This window comes from Acanthopagrus latus, chromosome 12 (genome assembly GCF_904848185.1).
Source record: "Acanthopagrus latus isolate v.2019 chromosome 12, fAcaLat1.1, whole genome shotgun sequence".
In the NCBI taxonomy this organism is placed as follows: domain Eukaryota; kingdom Metazoa; phylum Chordata; class Actinopteri; order Spariformes; family Sparidae; genus Acanthopagrus; species Acanthopagrus latus.
Genome location: NC_051050.1, coordinates 19,117,580 through 19,135,848, shown reverse-complemented (window position 1 = coordinate 19,135,848; position 18,269 = coordinate 19,117,580). Strand labels below are relative to the sequence as shown.

The window sequence follows — 18,269 nt, the reverse complement described above, 5'->3', positions numbered from 1 at the left end:
TCCAGCGGAGGTCGAAGATGTGTCAGCCTGTTGCTCTAAACTGTCACATGCATCCGTGGTTTACTATATAACACCGGAAATTAGTTCCCATAATGTAATAGTGAAAGCCCACACGGTTTCCCATCAGAGCTCAGCCCTCCGTCACATGCTCGCTGCCGCTCTCCACGCAGGACAGACAGACAGGAGGCAGCAGGACAAAACAAAACCCGGACACAGAGGGAGGAGAACACCGAGTATCTCCTGTAGACTGCAACAAAGCGTAGCGGTTTCTTTTCCTTTCTGTGGCTCTTGGAGAGGACATGACTTTTGCCACTTTTTGTTATTTTGCGGCGCTTTAAAAGTGAAACTCCGCCATATTCAGCCTACCACGCCCGGAGCTGCAGCTGAACAGCAGAGAAGAGAGAGGAGGAGGAGGAGGAGGAGGAGAGGGGGAAAGCCTTTTAGCTGCTTCACTTAAAGTTGTTGCACAAACTTAATTTCCTCTTCACAAAGAGAGGAACAAGGTAAAACAAACGGCCTAGAGATTAACTTCCTTTACATTTGCATTTTGTTTCCAGCTCAGGAGAAAGAGAGACACAGAGAGAAAGAGAGAGCCACAGTGTTGTTGTCGCGCAGAAGAGAGACTCAAGAGGGGTTAATGAAAATAAATTGACTTAAGGATACTCGGGGTTTTTTTTTCTTCTTCTTCTCCTTCTCCTTCCTCTATAACCGACATTATGTATGTGTGTGTGCCCTGGAGGGGGACGTGTTATCCAGGAGGAATGACTCTGAGCTCTGTCGGGGCTTGCTGCCTCAGCCCGGAGGCCAAAGAGGCTCGCAGGATCAACGATGAGATTGAGAGACAGCTCCGCCGGGACAAGAGGGACTCCCGACGGGAGTACAAGCTCCTTCTGCTCGGTAAGAGACGACACACACACACACACACACACACACACACACACACACGCACACACACACGCACACACACACACGCTGGTCTTTACTGGGAAAACTTGTCAGGTTGGGAGAAACAAGCATTCAAATCATATTCTACCTTAGAAATATGTGGACTGATCCTTTAATTGGCTTTATAAGTACTGGTGAGTTTATGTGTCATAAAGAGTGGATTATTCAAGTAACTGATTACTGATACTAATAGTAAGTGTTGTAGAAAAAGGTACCCAAAAGTCATGCTTGAGTAAAAGTTTAAAAGATATTATATTATCATTATATTACTTTTCCTAAAGTCGTCCATACCAAGAGTACTTTTGTAAAAGTCTCAAAGGAGCAGTATGTGGAACTGTTAATAAGAAAAAAAATTGCCTTAAAAATCTAAATAAACCAACTGGCTGTATAATCTGACTTTAAAGGACAACACTATTTCATACTGTTTTACTTTGTTTACATGTGGCGGACCCTGCCACCCCCCTCCACATATTGATATCCATTCTGTAGTGTAGGGATGACATCTGTTGCCTTCACTAAATAATCTATCTATCTATCTATCTATCTATCTATCTATCTATCTATCTATCTATCTATACATATATATAATAATCAAAAATCAAAGATGATATATTGTCTCATATCACAAAAAGTGTATAAAAACCTTATTCCTAGTAATTATTAATGCCCCCACACATATTAATTACTTATTGGGTACGTGTATTTGTTATTTATTTGTGTAATTAATTGCTATTGCTGTAAAATGCATGTGGCGCAATAGTAATAAGCACAGTGTTTTCCTCCTTAAAGTGGAGGAGAGGAAGTATTAAACAGCAGTGAGTTACTTATGTATCCTAAAGTATCCTTCCCTTATGTGCAGTACTTGAGTAAATGTGCATGCTTCCCTTCATTAGCTATAAATCAGCTGAAGTAAACCAAAAAAACTGACATAATCCTCAAAGCTAATTGGAAGATGCGTGGACTGCCGCAGTGCACATCGATTTTCAGAAGTGAAAGTATTCATAATGCATTAGAGCGGCCGCCGTCAGAGTCACATTACATTATAGTGTTAGGTTAATATTACTGAAGCATCAGCCTGTAAATAGTCTGACTCGGTGCATGAATACTGTTGTGCTCCTTATTCAGGCTGCATTCACCTCTTTTCTTCTTTCTGCTTTGATACTGTTTTTGACTAAATTTACTTTATGTAATTCAGTTTCTGCAGCGATGTGGAAATCAAGGACACGTGATGGAGGCAGGATATTTTACAGCTTAATAATAAACGTTATGGTCTGAAATGACATCAGTGCAATGAAACAGTAAAACCTCATTGGGAATTTAATGATTTTAGATCTTTTTCTGCATTATCATATTAAAAAAAACAACATATATGTCCATACTGATACATGAACAGTATCAGCCAATGATATTTGCCAAGCGATACATCAGTTGAGCTCTAGTTAAGTTACTTGTTACTCATACTTGTCCTTAAATACTTCCATCCTGTGCTACCAAACATCAGAGAGACGTATTGTCCTTTGTGATAAACTTCACAGTTAAAATATAAATATAAAATACAGACTTTATCATTAAAATATCAGCGTCAGTTGAGATATGATGATTTATAGCTCAAACTACCCAAGTCGTCATGCTGTCATAAAGAAAACTGTTCGTAAAAGTATTCCATTACTAGTGACAGTCCTGCATGTAAACCCCTGTCTCGGATGCTTTGGGTGTCAGACAGTTAAAAGATGCAGCAATGGGAGAAGTTGAAGAGAGGAAATCAGCTTGGGTGGAACTGAAAACAACGACATGACATCTGTAACAATGCATCACATGTTAGTGACAGATGATGTATATTTTATAGGTCCGGTCTTAATCTGTGAATTATTTTAGAAACTATCGCTGTCAGATTAATGTTATTGATCAAAACATAGAATGTTGACACTCAGATAAAGTACATGTATCTCAGAATGGTACCAAAGTGCACCACAGCACTGAGGTAACTCTAATAACATACTTACACCTTTTCTTTATTCAGATTTTTAATACACAACTTTGCCTTTCAGTATTTTCTCAGTACTTCAGAAATGTATTAAAAGTTTCTCACAGTGAATAAATATATAAATAAATAGACGTACAAATCCTTCACTCAATTGGCCTTGAAAGTACTTGAGTGTGTAATGATGTGTTTGTGGCTAAATATGAACAGTTAATGTCGGCTGTAAAAATGATGCAGCTGTGTCTGGTCACAGTACAGCGAACCACAGAGAACTCCAGAGTGAAATCACAGTGGGTTGAAAAGGCATTTTAATTATTATTACCGGGAGTGTGAGAAGGACTCTGATCCCGTACTTTAATCTGACACCACCACGTATAAATGCTCCGTAACGTAAAACTCTGATGCACCGATGTGTACGTCTACTTTTTATTTTGCAGCTGGTTGAGAGGGCCCAGTGTTTGAACATTATATTTATAGTAATGTATGAAGTAATTATATATTTCATTTCTAAAATGTTAATATATAAAGTAACTATACAGCTGTTTTTGTCCAAAGCAATGTCGAACAAAATAGCAAGTACAAACACTCAAGTAAATCATGAGCACCTCGAGTACAGTAAATGTGTTTCCATCACTGATTATAACCACCTGTTGAGTAAACGCACACTAATCTGAACTGGTGTCATCTTTGAAGGCCACATTCTATTTGAATTACTGGTCAAAGTATGCTTCAGCAGTTTCTGAGTTAAATGTAAGGTGTAGCTGCTGACTCGCTGGTTATTCTGCTCTCAGAAATGATTGACTCATGCTGACTGTGTAACCACCCTTTACAAAGTTCAAAAGTCAGATGTGTAGCTGAAAACAATGACTGCATATGTAGATTTAGAGCAATCAGAATAATCATATGAAGCCTAAATCCATAAATGTATCAATCTGATGTTTAAGAGTTCTCAAAATTGCAGACCAAAGCGACATACTTTGTTTTCAGTTCGCTCTGAATGTGGCGAACGAATGCTCTCATTTCCACTTCATCAGCCACAGGAGAGGAAATGCTGCAACTTCTAGTTCAGCTTTTTCAAAGATACATGGAGTCACTGGTGAGACGACGAAGCGCTGTTTGTAAAACTTGACTCAAAGAGTAAATACAAGACCCACAGGGCCTGAGAGGAAAATAAAAACCCAGACTATTGTAATAAAACCACTTCCAAGATTGCTTAAGAGTGCGGTGTGAAAGTACTCTTCACACAGTACGCCGACAAACACTTGTTGCTTTTGCTTCAGGTAATTTATACAGCAGCTTAAAGACACTTTTTAAATTGTCTTTTTCATGAAGATATTTCAAAGTGTATACATCTAATACATCTAAAATGCTTGTTTGATGCTATCATAGCTTATTAATATCAACACTTTAACTAACATAACCTAATTTACCTGATGGGTCACAGGCTGAATTAAAGTTTGACCTTACCAAAAACAGTTGGTGCGAGTTTGACGCTAGCAAAGCAACAGAGTACATGAAATAAATACAACAGAAAGGTCCATACAGGTCGGACCACCGTGTTTCACTGTATATCTTGAAATGTTACAGTTACGGCTGAAAATGACAAGTTTGACAATTTCACACACCCTCGGAATTCAAATCAACTGCCAGTTGTCTACATGGAGGGACTGTGATGGTGAAATAATATTTACTGTAGCCACCATCTTAGTTTGGCATATTAACATGTTGATTTGCTCATTTGTTCTAAAGACAAAAGTATGAGTGAGGTTGATGGATTGTCAGTTTTTGCCTGAAACCAAAATCTTAGACAAACTGAGCTTTTTACTAGACAATCGATGGTCTTGGATGAAAAGTTAAGTGATGATCAGAGTCATAAAGACAGAAAACCACAAATGTGAACATCGACGTCCTGATCTGATCTGCAGGATCGGGGCCGATCTGGGCATGTTTCCACTGATCGGGGAATGTCAATTTCGGAATGTGGACCCAAGGCCGATTTTTTTTTTTTACGCCACAGCATAATTTGTGGCAGGATGCAGAAGTGCATGTAACTTTGGAAATGACTTAAATGAGAAAGCGAAAGCAGTCCAGCGGCAACATGTGACATCTGCAATACGACCGTTTCGCAAGGGGGTGAAAAACAAGCTGCTACAAGCTACTCATCTGGTATGATAAAATATGATAGAGAAGGTGATTGAGTTAATCACTCTGGATAACCAGCTCATCTCCGTGGTAGAGGATCAGGGTTTTCTTCGTCATCTGGAGTTTCTGAATCCCCGGTATACCCTACCATCTCGGCATTACCACACATTACATTCATTCCACTTTGGAGTTACAGCGTGCCGGTATGCACACGAGTTTTGTGGGTCTCATACAACACAGCATGTAAAACAGGCAATCAAGGAGATACTGCGCGCATGTGAAATAGACAAGCAACACATCCACGTCATTTTACATGACAATGTAAGGAATATGAAAAAAGCAGTGGATGATATGGAGGTAGGCCAGTGTCGCAATAGCATGCAGAATAAGAAAGAGCCATATTAAAGTATATATTTTGCTTCAACAAAATACAAAATCCTATTAAGGAACAGCTTGGATGCAGGTGCTTTTTTCTTAATGCAGCTGTATTATCCAGGTAAATATTTGTTAAGGCTAAGTATCGGATCAGGGCTTGGTATCAGCAGATATAAAATAGTAAGGGACTCGGATCGGGGTGAAAAAAAAACCTGATCGGGTCTTCCCTAATGACCAGCATGTAGTATTCATCCTCTGGGCACCATAAATATCTGTACAAAAGTCCATGGTTGTCCATCCAGTAGTTGTCAAGATATTTTAGTCTGGACCAAAGTGGTGGACAGAAAGTCTGACATCGGCATCCAAAGAGCTGTGTGCCGTTAGCCACTAACATGGCTAATAATAAAACTATTAAAAATGCATCAATGAGCCGATCCTGTATATAACATCCTCCTGCCATATATACTGTTGCACCACATCCAATGAGCTGAAAATACAATCTACTTAAGTTAGAGGTGTTTGTTAAAAACACCCTTTGACAAATTGTTCTTTAGAGGTTTTACAGAGCACAGTGCCACAGACATGGAGCGGAAATCGTTAACATTGAAGGACAGACTGTTGCATTGCTTTTGTCTTTTAACGGTATTTGTCGGCAATAAAAAAAAAAAAGAATCTATATAATAATATCAGCCATATCCATTAAGTCAGTATGCGTCTGTACAATACTGCTGTGTTTAAAACAACCCAATCGCCAGAAGAAGTGTCTGTCACATATGTCTGTCAGAACTCAATTCTTTATGTTGCAACTTGACTTTAGGCTCAATTTTCAATTTTATGTTGAAGCACAAAAAGTGTGGATAGGGTTTAGAAAAAAATATCACACTTTGTCTTAAAATACCTGTTTGTGGTTTACACATAAAGGGCTGGAGATTTTCCGAGGTCTCCTCTAAAATATCCAGCGGTGGTCACTGGTTTGGCAGCCTTCTCACCTGTAACTCTACCATCACATCGTCTACCTCAAAACATGAAAGTCAGGACATAAACATATTAGCGTGTTGGAATGGTCTGTACGACACCATCAAATTCTGGCGACTGGGCTGTCTAAATGCATCTGTGCTGTCTGTTTAGGAACTGGTGAAAGCGGGAAGAGCACTTTCATCAAGCAGATGAGGATCATCCACGGCCGTGGGTACTCTGAAGAGGACAAGAGAGGCTTCACCAGGCTGGTCTACCAGAACATCTTCACGGCCATGCAGGCCATGATCCAGGCCATGAACACGTTACAGATCCCCTACAAGTATGAAAAGAACAAGGTAGACCAGACTGTTGTCCCTCTGTCCTTTCTTTACTGCTTCACACAGACAGATTAAGAAAGAAGGTTTGCCACACTGTCTCTCAGAAGCACGCACAAGGTTTACATGTCTCAGACACTGACGGAGCCTGCAGTGCGTATTCAGGGTGAAGAGCTTCTGGTAATTTGCAACGGTGTTTAGTTTTGCAATCCCGCCGCAGGAGAGTTTTGTCTATTTACGGAAAGTGCATATGATGTTAGACTGCGGGCATGTGAAGACAGGTGCTCCTGAGTCAAACACAAGTAAGGGACAAAAGAGGAAGGGAGCCAGAGTATTCCCTATTAATCATACAGGAATCTGTCCCTTTCGTACCAACAGTAGGAACTTATTAATCACACAGACAAACCCATGAGTTAAAGTACCTGGTACTTATGACACCCAAGCAGGAGTCCACATCCTGTGTCGTCTGATAGGTGCAAGAGGGGGGTGTCATGTGGCTGTCATGGACCATTGGCAGCATTAACCGAGGCTGAGTCAGCATGTGGGTTACAGTTTTCTTTCTCTGAAGCTCATGTTCTGTGGAAGCTCACGGGATGATTCAGTTTGTCAATGAGCACGCAGTTATTAGTGCTCAAGAGCAGAGTGCAGGGCAGAGAGGTCGAGAAGCTCCTCTCTAAACCCCTCCTCAAACACAAGTGTTGTCATGGCCCTGCAGTAAGAGAGACACTCACAGTTTGAAGGGTGGCGTCTCCTTAATGTTGCCTTTCCAAAAAAAAGAAGACACATATATAAGTGTAAGAAGCTAATTAAATTGTGTGTTTATCTGCTATAAGACAGTCTAACCATGTTTGGCCTACAAGCTTGCTGTCTATAGTGAACATTACCAAAGGCATGTCTTCCTGTGCTATGCCTCTCTGTTTATTCTTTTTGCATGATATCCACTTGACGGCCATCCAGTAAATAAAGGATAAGTACCACTTATACAGAGTCAACTGTAAACAAGACTAAAAAAGTGACTTTTCAACAAGTTTCAGTGTCAACTCTGCCAAAGCTGGACAGGCTTAGTAAATGTCAGTAAGGGGGACAAGGCTAACCTAACAGTCACTCAGAAGCATTGAGTATCAGAGTTAGAGGTAAGAGTGAGTGAGCTCAGAGGAAACTGCTCTGAATTTTTTAATTGCTCTTAGAGAACACAGTTTCAAACAAAAACAGACACTGGCACAGCAGTTTCTAAGAATTCCTTTAATTTATCCCGAGGAGAAGGGTGTGAGCATGAAGACAGTGAAGCAGGAGCCGTTAAAATCTATTGTAAAAGACACATGAAAAGTTACGGGCCTTTGAGGGTAAGACTGTTACCCATAAATGTAACAAAAAGGTAGTGAAACTTCTCGGGCCGTTTGAACACACAGGGTTACAAGCTCTGGTAGCAATTTGAATCAGGCTAACAACGGAAAAAAATGGGAAAATTGCTTCCTACTACTTCTGTTCTGTTTGTATGGACTCAGGCTTTCGAGGGTGGCTTCCCCATAAATGTAAAAAACAAAACTTACCAAACTTCTCAGGCTGTTTTGAACACAGAGGCTCACAAGCTCTGGTAGCAATCTGAACCAGCCAAAAACTACTTCCCACTGCTCCTATATTACATGACCTGTCTCCTCAGACATCTGGAGATGTGACTCACCAAGCAGACTGGCAGATAGCATTGTTTTCATGAGTTAACACTGATGTGAAAAACTGGTTTCACCAATTTACAGTGTGTCAAGATCAATTTCACAACACTGGAGTTTACCACAGTATGGCAGGACCACAATATCTCTTTTCTTATCACTGCAGTCGTGGAAGAAAACCATGTGGACATCACACACGGCTGTCAATCAACATGATGACAACAACATAATTGCACTATGTCTGCAGAAGTTCCTTATGCAATAAGGCAGGTTATTGATTAGTAAATAGACCTAGAGTAATATGCCACCCATAAAAGTCCATTTAAAGTGCTCCGAAAAAGCTTGAGAAGTTTTTCCCTAAGTGTTTCCTTTTCGAGCCGATCGATTGCACTGTGGGTCCACAACTTATGCACTGTCAGGGAAATATTTATTATTAATCAGACACAAATTAAGCAATTAAGGGGTAAGATAGAGAGATTGGGAATTCCGGGAAGATACAGGTCCGTTTAAGAACCCAGAGGAGGCGACCTGAAACACACAGCAGCCTACGTGCTTTGTTTCCTTGTGTCAATGAATCATGTGCAAACACACCAACACTTCGCCCACTAGTTTTTGGACTCTTTAAAGGAACAATATGCAGGAATTTTAGCTGAATAAACTGACACTGATTTCTGTGTATCAGAATGCAGAGATATCAACTAAAGTTAGCATGCTAACCAGTTACCTCCAGCCCGTCCTGGTCCAAAGCTCCTGTGCTAGCAGATTGGACACCAACAGTCTTATGGTGCCTGAGCTCTCAGTCAAAGCAGCTAGCTGCACAGCTAAGTGATCTGACTTGTTATTGGCAGCTACAGTTAGCGGTTACCTTGGTGGCATGCTGCCCTCTATTTATTTTGTGAATGGCTTTGACAGGGGTTTTTGTAGCCAGAAGCGACCGTGTTCGGAAGAAAGGGTGGAGCTAGGGAGGATATTCTGACTGGATATCTGACCGAGAGCGTTGGGACACGCCTGGGTACCGACTTCACAAACAGAGCATCATGCTGTATTGAAGAAGACTTAAAACTAGCAACGGAGAACGTTAACTCGTGAGGAGAATGCTTACTGAGGTTATAAATTAATTGAGAAGTAGGGTCATTTTATCATAAGCTTACATACAATTATGAAAACAGTGGAGTCGCCCCCTGCTGGTCACTAGAAAGAATGCAGGTTTAAGGAATTTGGAAGCTCTGTCCATATTTTATACAGTCTATGCCGTGAAAGCAGAGCAGTGACTCGATGTGCAGTATGTTATTGTTGCATTAGTTTGAGTCAGATGAATAGAGAGTGGGTTCTCCCATATCATCCTAATGATAAGCGTTGTAAAGTTAGTTGTATTGTTGTTTGTCATTAACGTATAAAGGTGCGTATGCTTGGTGAAGTGCGCCAGATTTGTACATTTTAACAGTGCGAATGGCTGTGATCAACATGCTCGGTTGTTTTTTTATCTTGTCGTGTCTTATCCAACTATTATGTGCTTTTACATATGTAATGACTGGTTTGATGACAGCAGTTTCCTTAACCCAAGACAGATTTCTCCCACGGGAGACATTAAAGGAACCTCAAACCTCATACCTTAATTTAATCGGCGCAGCCCGAGTCTACAAATGCAAAGTGATTCGAGTAGTGCCGATGAGTCAGCAGGGAATGAGTGCTGAGAGCTCAGTGTAATCATTTATGTTACATAACATCTTTTATGAACAAAATCCTAATGCACAGTTACTTTAAAATAAGATTCTTGTTTAAGCTTCTTGGTCGGCGTGAATGTTCTTGCTATGGGGTCAAAGTTGAAATCATTTGATCTCTCGATGCTTAAAGAATAAGTTCACCCAAAACTTGAAATTCAGTTTTAAATTGAATATCTCCTTACAGCTTGTTTGGCATAATCCAAGTCACGGGTAGCCCCAAGATCCCAAATTCATAAAAAAGGATGTTATTTACACCTTTGAGCTTGTGCACCCACTTGAGAAGGCATGTGTGCTAACACTATTAGCTTAACAACTGCAATGAACATTTTGGCTTTAAAAAAGGTGTTAAGATATTCAAGTCAATTTAGGGTCCCAAGACATCCCATCCCAAGAGACTGCTGCAGCCCTGTTTTGCTATGAAGCTCTGAAAATATTTAGTGGACTACAAAACCAGACTTTGCGTCTGCATTGGTATGGCTGAGTTTTCATTTTTGGGGAACTAATCCTTTAAGGTAGCACTGCTTCCATGTTTGGCATCACTTCTCTGATCATCTCTCATCATAGGTAAATTCTACTGGTGATCACATGTAGACAACCAAACTAGACAACCAACCGTGGAAGCAAACATTCTTGTTTCTAATCACAGGTTTTTCATGTTGTTCTGCTGTTATTCAGGCAAACGCCAGTATTGTCAGCGCGGTTGATGTGGAGAAGGTCACAACATTGAAGAACCCTTGCGTAGACGCCATCAAGAGCCTGTGGAGTGACCCAGGCATTCAGGAATGTTACAATCGGAAGAGGGAATACCAACTCTCCGACTCAGCCAAATAGTGAGTGTACACAGAAGCTCCTTGGACAGTGCCAAATAGTTTCCACTGTTTCATCCGCCAGTTGTCTGTTTAATGCACTTGGAGGGCTCAGGTTAAGCGTTTATTCCATTTAAGGTTGTTGATAAAAGGCTTCAAAGCAAAGAAACACATTTTAAATTCTCGCTGAAAGGATCCATTATAGTGAAACGGCTGGAACAGAAACATCCATGACTTGAATATTTTACAATAAACGTCTCTTTTGTCCCTCCCCTGGTTCTGTATCACTCTCTGTAACTGCCTTTGTTTTATTTTCCGTTCCTCTCTTCATAGCTATCTGAATGACTTGGATAGGATTGCTGATACTCGCTATCTGCCGACGCAGCAGGATGTTCTGAGGGTCAGGGTGCCCACAACAGGTATTATAGAGTACCCCTTTGACCTAGAGACTGTAGTGTTCAGGTGAGTGTTTTTATGTTGTTGTTATATTTTATACTGCCATGGTTTTATTGCAGCTGAGACCATAAAAACATAAAAAGACCTGCTTGGGAGTTGGTGCGGCCAATATAGATAAAATCTAATATCATAGTGTGTGTGTAGGTTTGTGTCCTGAGACTGATGTACTGTGGAAGTTCAGTAGATAAAGTGTTTATCTAGGAAATGAGATGATGGGAGTGTCTGTTTTTTAGCTCATACACATAACCAAATAACTGATAAACCAAGGCATATCATCACATTGATGCAAGCATCCCATTTAAACCAGATTGTCCCACTCATGTACTGTCCCGTATTAAGTTAAAACTCTACCAGTTGTGCATTATTTTCATGTCAGCCAACCTTCTTTGAGAGTTACTTTGGCAGAAATGCGTTTTTTTTTGATACCTTTCCATGAAATGTTGTGTATATTTTGACATCCATGGTCCCTGGACGATGGAACCTACTTATTGTGGTGACTTTTTCTCCAGCCACTGTTGTTATAAAATGTCTCAACAACCATGACATTTGGTGCACACATTCATGCCCCTCTGTAGGGACATCAAAATCAAATAAATATTTAGTATGCCTTGATATTTAGTCATTTTTAGCCTTTATATGGCTTATATTGTTGATAGGACAGCTGCCAGAAATGGCAGGAAACAGGGTGACATGCAGCCCCAGGCCGGGACTCGAACCCAGGGCAGCTGCATTGAGGACAAACCCTCTGTACATGGGATGCCCACTCTACCAGCTGAGCCGATGGGCACCCTAAGCTGGCTATTCTGACCCAGAGCTTTCAGCGCAGTGTTTATGTACGTCACTGAGAGAGCCCAGACAGATGAGAGCTCATTGACCGTGCTCCCAAATCGCATACGGTTCCTTTTTCCTTCAAATGTCCCATAACAGCCTGTGACACATGTATGAGCGAGGGGGTCAAAGTTCTTGGCTTAATGTTATGGCAAAGTTGAATATGTCATGCAGCAGTACATATTTTTTAAGGGCAGCTGCAGTTTGTACTGCAGGAAAAAAAAGAAACAGTATGACATTTGGATTGCAGCCCTGGTGATGATTATACCCACCAGCATGTTAGTATTGTCATATTGAATGCAAGCATTTGTCAAAGTACAGCCTTTACACCGCTGCTAGCAAGGCAGCAGGCTCTCGATTCTTTCTGTGTCAGCATAGTTGTGGAAGTACGGACATTAATGGAAGCCATTATGTCTTGTTAGTCTTGTTTGAGCACAGCCGGACCTCATTTTGCAGTTAATTGACAGAGATCCATGGTTGTATTTTGCCCATTTAGACCGTATTTTCACAAGCTTCATTAGCTATGTGATATCGGCTGGTTTTTGGAGTATAAAGTATAAACTGGTATCATTTAAGGGATCTGAAAACATTTAAATGTCCCCTTTTTTGAAACTGGCAGGTTATCTGGGGAAGTGAAAGTTTATGTTCCCACAATTTAACCTCGAAGCCATAAATGCAAATGCTGTTTAAAAGCTTTAAAGCACCTGACCAAACAGAGACTTTGGATAATGTCAACAATACAGATAAAACTGGGGAATTGGGGTGATTTAATGAGCTGTAAATATTTGTTAGTTGGTTTTCTTAATGTTTGGTTGAACTTGGGGCTTCAGGATGGTGGATGTGGGCGGCCAGCGTTCAGAGAGGAGGAAGTGGATTCACTGTTTCGAGAATGTCACCTCCATCATGTTCCTGGTGGCGCTCAGCGAGTACGACCAGGTCCTCGTCGAGTCCGTCAATGAGGTGAGATGCCTACAGAATAACATTTAACAGTCTCAACCTTAATCTCCCTCTATAGATGTGTTAGTCTGCGCATGAGTAAAGGAAATGGGGCTCTCTTTGGGATGATCAGTAAATTGCATGGAGGGATACAAAGGGACATTGTTTCTTTTGTTTAAGGCCAAACCTGTTGGGTGGAGATGATGACCTAGATTTCTCCAGCACCAGTCTGCTTTCTCTCTCTCTCTCTCTCTCTCTCTCTCTCTCTCTCTTTCTCTCTCTCTCTCTCTCTTTCTCTCCCTCTCCCTCTCCCTCTCTCTTTCTCTCTGGTCACAATGATGAACCTCATCTCGACCCTCTTTTGCGGCAGTGCACGTAGTCCATCTGCAGGGGGAGCTCTTTAGTCGCTCTGTTCAGCAGAGGGCACCTCTCAGCAAGGCTCGTTCCCTTCATGAGATTACCACCAATTGAATTTGCTCACACCGACAATCTTTGCTGAAGTACTGCTGTCGAACGCTATATCTTGATTTCACATGTATGCTCATGCCCAGGTCACGCTGAGGTGTTTGTGCTTTGTGTTTTTAAAGAATCGCATGGAGGAAAGCATGGCCTTGTTCCGGACAATCATAACCTACAAGTGGTTCAAAGAGTCCTCAGTCATCTTGTTCCTCAACAAGATTGATTTACTGGAGGAGAAAATCATGTACTCGCATTTGGTCGACTACTTCCCTGAATATGACGGTAAGAGATAAAAGATGCAGTGGAGGATGATGGTGTTAAGGTTTGAAGCAACACAATGATCTAATCAAGCTACTCGGTCTGTTGTTGGTTGATTTAGATTTGCTACATACAGTTGTAGAAAAAAATAAATCACACTCTTCCCTTTTACAGATGAGAAGCTGAACTCATAAGAAATAAAAAACACTCTACCTAATTCAGTGCAGTCGACCAGAAGCTCTCACAGGCTAATGTTAGCTATTCGACTCAGGGTTACTGCGCAAAGTCTAACCCTAAACCTGGGTGATTAAAAGTGACGTGAATAAAACTTTAAAACCTTCTTTTGCGGTTCTGCCAGAGTCACATCAGGTAGATTTTCATCTGCATTGTTAAAACTAAACACAACAGTTCCTGTGATCTCTCGCTACTTCACGGTGTTGTCAGACGACTGTGAGTGTCACCATTTTGACACTAAATCATGATATCAATCAAAATGAGCTCTTGATGGCGGTCATTGAAATCAAAAGCGAGATTAGCGATGTTTCCAGTATTTCTCATCCCTCCATCCCCTCTTGCATCCAAACTTAAACACTTCAAAGACAACACAGTTAGCGTACTGGTAGCCTGCAGCGTTCAGACACAACTGACTGGTACCGGAAATGACTCAGACAGCAGCAGAGATGTCGGGTTTATTTTCTCTTTCAGAGATCTTTTATTGATTTTTTTTTTTTTTTTTTTTAGGAAGAGGGTTTACTCAGAACAGTTTTGGGAAATTGAACTTCGTAACAAACTGATGTTCAGTATTTCGTCTTTTCATGGTGCTGTTGAATCACTGCAGGCTGGTATTTTGTGTTGAACTCTTTAATCTTTGTTATTGGTGAAGATTAATTTCAACCAGTCAAACTTATCTTGCGAAAGCCGACAGGATAAAGTTGAGTTGCTGCTGTAAAAACAGCCATGTTTTTGAAGTAGTGTTTGAAAATGTAAATAAGAATAAATATGACGAATATGTGATCATTCCTGAATGCTAAAATGTAGCACGCTGTAACAGTAGCACATGTAGAGGAGACTCACTATCGACTGTTGTATAGTATCATATGTCTATACTGTTAGCTAATATTAGCCACTATAAGCTACCGTTTGTGCCAGAGCATGTAAACCAGCACGTATTGAACTGATAAAGGGTGTGTCTGAGAGCTTTTGAACTGACCTTTTCATTGGTAAGAGGAAGTTGCTTTCATTTCCTCTTTGCAAAGTAACCGTCTCACTTAGAAGCTCTGCAACCATTTCATATCACAGCGCTCGCCTGTCTTATATTCTCGAGCCTCTCTATACCCACTGAAAATACTACAGTGACTTTCATGTGCTGCTCTCGCCCTCTTTGTCTCTCTGCCAGGTCCCCAGCGGGATGTCGAGGCAGCAAAAGATTTCATCTTGGACATGTTTGTCAGCCTCAATCCAAACGAGAAAAAAATAGTCTACTCCCACTTCACCTGTGCCACAGACACCAACAACATTCGATTTGTCTTCCGCGCGGTGAAGGACCACATCTTGCAGGGCAACCTGGAAGTCTACAACTTGGTTTAAATCGCTGGTGTTGCCGCTGTAATTCAATCGGCTTTGTACAGCTGGCAGCCAGGGGAGCTCTGCAGTGATTCAGTTTGCCTCACACTGCTGCTGAACACTATAATCCAAAACAGGACATTGAGAAGCTACAGAGCTTGTCGCCAAATGACTGTACTACTGATGTATTTCAATTTTTCATGTTAGGCTCTTTGAAAATGGATGTCTCCAGCTATAATGAAGTGTGTCCTGACAATTAAAGCGCTGCTTTAGTGAGGAGTCTATTACAGTATGCACTCTGAAATTTATGGAGCCCTTTGTGAACGTTTCCGAGCAGTAACAGTATAAATGCACATGGATGGATTGAGAAGGGGGAAAAAAAAGTATTTCTGTGGCCTCAAAAGCTTCTGAGGACTTGTAATGTACTAGGTCTCTCCTTCAGGGAATCTGTGGAAGTGAATGTAGACTAACTGCAATGCAGCACCTCACATCACAAACCCCAATTGGTCATAGTTTTTTTATTTTTTTATTTTATGTTTAAAACCATTTGCATCACTCTACTTAGTTTGTGTCTTGACTTAAAGGGAAAAAAGTTATAACGAACACTAATGACACATGTACTATCCTGCAGATGTTGATTTGCACACACGCTTTTTGTAACATTGGTCCTTGTGTTGATATTCTTGTGTGTGTGGGTATTATCATTTACACAGTCTCAATTCAAGGTATGCTGTGTTTGTCTTTGATGGCATTATTCAGTCTTAAACCACTTGGTATGACCACAGCATTAATGTATTGTTATGTAATTTAACAAAGATTTCAAAGGGAATGTTACTACGACCTTACCAGACTATGCTTCCTTTTTTTGGGTGGGTCTTTATTTTGTCAAAGCTGTAGAATCAAGTGTTCAGGGACTGTTTTCTTGGATTAAAGGGTGACTTCGCCAATTTTACACATTAAAGATGATACTTGATATCATTCATCTACTTAATGTGGCATTCTGTCACCCGCCCTTCCATTTCATCCACATCACAACACCGCCGTTGTTCGAATCTTCTGCCCCCTCAAGTGTGTGCCAGTGTGTTGCACTAGCTAATGTTGCTAATGCTAGCCAGCTAACGTTAATGTTGCCTATGCTAGTTAATGTTTACATTGGAAGTTTGTGTTTTTCAACCAAGAGTGTTGATGATGACAAAACACAGATATCATGTGATACCAATAACGTTATGCTATTGGCTTTTTTTCAGAAGCTGAAACCTCACGTCAGAATTCTTACACAGACAAACAAAAAAATGATTTTGAACCCAACAAAATCTTCTAAATGATCAATTCACAATCAAAATAATGTTTTGAAGGAGAAGAGATTTGTTTATTCTGCACTTTCCTACATGATACATCAATTTTTCATTTGTGGCTCCAGAGGAAGCTGCATGTAATCTGATAAATTGCATTGAGAGATGTCACTTGTTTCCGAACTTGCATTGTGGGTAATGTAGGCAGAGGATTTTGAAAAGCTGTCCATTTGTCGTAATTGCCCTCCTGTAACACTGGATTCATTATGGCCAGTTTAAGAACAAATGCTCAAATTCAATCTTTTTATTCCCTGCATTCATACTTCTCTTCAAAACTGGGTGCAACTTGGCCGCTGAGTGACATCACTGGAGGCAATTTATCAGATTGTGCGCAGTTTCCTCTGGAGCCACAAAAAACTTTATACTACTTTAATGTGTAACATTGGTGGAGTTACCCTTTAAAAAGTGTTTCTTTCTGAAAAATCATCTTCTGTAAGGGCTTTAGGACTTTCACCATTATTTATCTGAATGCACATTGTAAATATAACATGGTACAGTATGTTTTTCCACCTTTACTTGCATCAAGGTCAGCGCTGAAAGGCTAACTGCTATAAAGAGAGGACGGTTATGTTATGTAATCTCTGTGGTATTAAACTAGTGCCTTCTCCTGCTTAATTCGTACAATGTTCAAGGGTATCAAATGCATGAATAAGAAGCTAATGAGAGCGTATCCACAGCCCTAATGTTTACACGACCCTTCTCTTCTCGTTAGAAATAATTACAGCCTAATTTGTGTGGTTTAATTTATGGTTCACTGTCACTGCGATGTCTTAATGCAGTCTTAGTGTTTTTAATGTGATCGGTTGAATAAACAGAGGTTTTTCCCTGTTCATTTTGTTGTTACTCAGTTTTTTTTTCTCCCCCGTCCTTTTGTCTTGTGCTCACAAATCAGCTCCAACAGTGTTTGTTTAGCGCTCAAGTGTTTGTCGTCTTGGCTGCTCTGTCAGCTCATCTGGAGCACTGTCGGGTCCTAAAAATCCTCCTCTGTGGTACATCCATCTGGCCAGAGCCCGCCAGCAGCACTTTTGTTAGAGGTCCATATATTTAGTGTTGTACACGGGGACTCTGGGATATATGGAGTGGCAAAGAGTGTTTATTTTTGGAGGTGGACGGACACTGAAAGTAATAAAGCAGAAGGACATGGCACTCGTGATGCACGAGAGGATGAGGAGGCTGCTGGGCACACTTTGTCGGTCCCTTCCACGTTTAATCAATCCAAACCAAAAATCCTCCCTGAATATATCTTATCACTCAGAGTTCCAGCCAAACACATAATGCATTATATAACAGAGCTGCAACTAACAATTATTTTTTATGTACTACACAGCCTGTGGAAGCAGTTGTGTAATGAGATTTCATCAGGGTTATCTCAGATCGGACTTGATTTGAAATTCTTTACGGACACTCTGCGTTACCATCTGGAGGCGGAAAAAAGTTTTTCAACAGTATTCCTTGGTTTTCTTTTTGCATTTTACAGTGAAGTCA

General features: G+C 40.7%; 1 protein-coding gene across 2 annotated transcripts; it reads left to right on the top strand.

Moving 5' to 3' along the window:
- Window positions 1-81: 81 nt before the first annotated feature.
- Window positions 82-17,616, top strand: LOC119030309 (guanine nucleotide-binding protein G(q) subunit alpha-like). Of its 2 annotated transcripts, XM_037117773.1 has the most exons (8): window positions 83-503; window positions 740-897; window positions 6,572-6,756; window positions 10,802-10,956; window positions 11,266-11,394; window positions 13,047-13,176; window positions 13,740-13,893; window positions 15,266-17,616. In XM_037117773.1, exons 2-8 carry the CDS (start codon window positions 762-764, stop codon window positions 15,454-15,456), a joined length of 1,080 nt encoding a protein of 359 aa, XP_036973668.1. In that variant the 5' UTR covers window positions 83-503; window positions 740-761; the 3' UTR covers window positions 15,457-17,616. The 2 variants fall into 2 exon arrangements, with proteins under 2 accessions (XP_036973667.1, XP_036973668.1); XM_037117772.1 differs by having other exon boundaries at window positions 82-897.
- The last annotated feature ends 653 nt before the right edge of the window (window positions 17,617-18,269 follow it).

Excerpts from the sequence above, each read along its gene's own strand:
- LOC119030309 (XM_037117772.1), top strand. The coding sequence starts at position 717 with ATGTATGTGTGTGTGCCCTGGAGGGGGACGTGTTATCCAGGAGGAATG. Across the intron at positions 11,395-13,046 it reads CTAGAGACTGTAGTGTTCAG|GATGGTGGATGTGGGCGGCC; the intron begins GTGAGTGTTTTT and ends TTGGGGCTTCAG. Across the intron at positions 13,894-15,265 it reads CTACTTCCCTGAATATGACG|GTCCCCAGCGGGATGTCGAG; the intron begins GTAAGAGATAAA and ends TCTCTCTGCCAG.